Below are 3,414 nucleotides of genomic sequence, written 5' to 3'. Positions count from 1 at the left end.
AATGGAGGAGACAAGCAGAAAGATACTAAACTATAGACCAAAATCTACTCTTATCAATAACTACATTAAATGTAAATGGTCTTTAAAAATGTAAATGGTTTAAACACACCAATTAAAAGACAAAGATGGCCGGTCAAGTGGGCTCACACCTGTAATCCCAACACTTTGAGAAGCTGAGGTGGGTGGATCACCTGAGGTCAAGAGTTCAAGACCAGCCTGGCCAACATGGTGAAACCCCGTCTCTACTAAAAATACAAAAATTAGCCAGGCTAGGTGGCACATGCCTGTAATCCCAGCTACTCGGGAAGCTGAGGCAGGAGAATCACTTGAACCCAGGAGGTGGAGGTTGCGGTGCACCGAGATCATGCCACTGCACTCCAGCCTGGGTGACACAGCAAGATTCCTTCTCAAAAAAAAAAAAAAAAAAAAGACAAAGATTATCAGATTGGAAAAAAAAAAAGACCCAACTATATGCTATCTGCAAGAAAGTTATTTTATTTTATTTTTAATTCTCAAATGTCCCATAATTTAAGAAAACCTATTTTGAATATAAAGATATAAATGTAGAGAAATTACCTAACGATTAAAAAGGTCAATTCGCCAAGAAAATAAACACCGAAATATAGTATGCAACTAACAAAGATCCAAAATAAATGAAGCAAAAATTGATAGAACTAAAAGGAGATATGGAAAAATCCACAGTCGAAACTGGGAGACTTCAATAACTCCTTTCTCAATAACTGATAAACAAATAGATGGAAAATCAGCAAGGACATATAAAACCTGAATAACATTATCAACTGATTTAATCTAATGACATCTATAAAACACTCTACCCAAGAGCAACAAAATACATATTCTTTTCAAATGCCCACAGATAGATCATATTCTGAATCATAAAATAAACTTTAACAATTTTTTTTTTTTTTTGAGACGGAGTTTCACTCATGTTACCCAGGCTGGAGTGCAATGGCGCGATCTCGGCTCACCGCAACCTCCGCCTCATGGGTTCACACAATTCTCCTGCCTCAGCCTCCTGAGTAGCTGGGATTACAGGCACGCACCGCCATGCCCAGCTAATTTTTTGTATTTTTAGTAGAGACGGGGTTTCACCATGTTGACCAGGATGGTCTCAATCTCTTGACCTCGTGATCCACCCGCCTCAGCCTCCCAAAGTGCTGGGATTACAGGCTTGAGCCACCGCGCCCAGCCAACTTTAACAATTTTTAATAAATTGAAACCACACAAAGCATGTTCTCTGGTTATACCAAAATTAAACAAGAAATCAATAACAGAAAACTCCCCCAGCCTGACCAACATGGTGAAACCCAATCTCTATTAAAGATACAAAAGTTAGTCAGGCGTGGTGTTGGGTGCCTGTAATCCCAGCTACTCAGGAGGCTGTGGCAGGAGAATCGCTTGAACCCAGGAGGCGGAGGTTGCAGTGAGCCGAGATCATACCACTGCACTACAGTCTGGGTGACAGAACAAGACTCTGTCTGGAAAAGAAAAAAGAAAAAGAAAAAGAAAACTCCCAATTTGGAAATTGTTAATATACTTCTAAATAACCCATGGGTCAGAGAGAAAATCTTAAAGGAAATCAGAAAATATTTGAACTGACGGAAAATGAAAACAAAACATATCAAAACCTATGGACTGCAGCTAAAGCAGTGAGTACAGGAAAATGTATAGCTTTACATCCTGTAACAGAAAAAAGAAAGACCTCAAATCATACTCAAAGCTTCTACCTTAAGAAACTAGAAAAAGAACAAATTAAACCTAAATCAAGCAAAGGAAAAAAATATAGAAAAACAGAATTCAATGAAATTGAAAACAGAAAAAAATAGAGAAAAATCAATAAAACCAAAAGCTTTGAAAAGGTGTATAGAATTGATAAACTTTTTGACAGACTTACCAAGGGAAAAAAAAGAGAGAAGATATAAATTACTAACCTAAGGAATGAAAGAGGGGATGTCACTTCAGGCCCTCCAGATATTACAGGATAATAAGAGAACATTACAAACAACTCTATGTTCATAAATTTGACAACTTAGAAGAAAATGGACCAATTTCTTGAAAGACACAAATTACCAAAATTCAGTCAATAAGAAATAGAGAAGAGAAATAGTCCTAGATGTACTAAAGAAAATTGAATCCACAGTTTAAAACCTTCCAATGTGGAGAAGAAAACTCCAGGCCCGGGTGGTTTCTTTTCTTTTCCTCCCTTTTTTCCTTCCTTCCTATTTTCCTTCCTATTTTCCTTCCTTCCTTCCTATTTTCCTTCCTTCCTTCCTTCCTTCTTCCCTCCCTTCCTTCCTTCTTCCCTCTCTCTCCTCCTTCCTTCTTCCCTCCCTCCCTCCCTTCCTTCCTCTCTCTCTTTCTTTTTTCTTTTCTTTCTGGCAGGGACTCACTCCTGTTATTCAGGCTGGAGGGCAGTGGTACAATCACGGCTCACTGCAGGAAGACTTCCACACCCAGCTAATTTTTTGTATTTTTAGTAGAGATGGGGTTTCACCATGTTGCCCAGGCTGGTCTCAAACTCTTGGCTCAAGCAATCCACCTGCCTTAGCTTCCCTCTGGGATTACAGGCGTGAGCCACTGGGCCTGGCCCCCAGATGATTTCACTGGAAAATTCTACCAAACATTAAAGAAAGAAATAGAACTAATTCCACATAAACTCTTTCAGAAAATCAAAAAAACTTAACTCATTTTATGAGGCCAGCCTGGTCCTGATGCCAAAATTTGAAAAAGATAACAAGAAAACTGTAACAATACTTCACCACGCCTTCCACGTGCCTCACAGTCGCAACTTCTCGCTTGGGATCTCCAGCCTCATCGCCGCTCAAAATGGACCCTAACTGCTCCTGCGCCGCTGGTGACTCTTGCAGGTGCGCCAGCTTCTGCATCTTCTCCAGCTGCAAAGAGTGCAAATGCACCTCCTGCAAGAAGAGCTGCTGTTCCTGCTGCCCTGTGGGCTTTGCCAAGTGTGCCCAGGGCTGCGCCCGCACAGGGGCATCGGAGAAGTGTAGCTGCTGTGTCTGATGTGGGGACAGTTCTGCTCCCAGATGTAAACAGACCAACTGCACAAACTTGAATTTTTTTTAATACAACCCTGAGCCATTAAAAAAAGCAACATAACAAAATACCTTAGACTAGAAAAAAAAAAGCAACAACAATACTTCACATGAACATATACCCCAAAACTTCAACAAACTATAAACTATTAGCAAATGGAATCTAGAAATATATCATTTCTTAACATAATACTTCACTATTAAGTGGAGTTTATCCCAGGTAATTTAATGCTGGGGTGACATTCAAAAATAGCCAGGCACGGTGGCTTATGCCTGTAATCCCAGCACTTTGGGAGGCTGAGGTGGGTGGATAACCTGAGGTCAGGAGTTTGAGACCAGT

At 40.2% G+C, this 3,414-nt stretch overlaps 1 protein-coding gene across 1 annotated transcript; it reads left to right on the top strand.

Moving 5' to 3' along the window:
• The first annotated feature begins 2,761 nt into the window (after nucleotides 1–2,761).
• Nucleotides 2,762–3,125, top strand: LOC116562776 (metallothionein-I, hippocampal-like). Its single transcript, XM_032295150.1, has one exon. The coding sequence runs from the start codon at nucleotides 2,848–2,850 to the stop codon at nucleotides 3,040–3,042; it is 195 nt and encodes a 64-aa protein (XP_032151041.1). The 5' UTR covers nucleotides 2,762–2,847; the 3' UTR covers nucleotides 3,043–3,125.
• The last annotated feature ends 289 nt before the right edge of the window (nucleotides 3,126–3,414 follow it).

The sequence above is a fragment of the Sapajus apella genome, unplaced genomic scaffold, assembly GCF_009761245.1.
Source record: "Sapajus apella isolate SASKATOON/1434 unplaced genomic scaffold, GSC_monkey_1.0 scaffold33, whole genome shotgun sequence".
Lineage (NCBI taxonomy): Eukaryota > Metazoa > Chordata > Mammalia > Primates > Cebidae > Sapajus > Sapajus apella.
The sequence above is the reverse complement of the archived record's forward strand: the minus strand, read 5'-3'. Positions and strand labels throughout refer to the sequence as shown.

Bases quoted from the DNA above. Each gene is read 5' to 3' on its own strand.
- LOC116562776 (XM_032295150.1), top strand. From the start codon at position 2,848: ATGGACCCTAACTGCTCCTGCGCCGCTGGTGACTCTTGCAGGTGCGCC.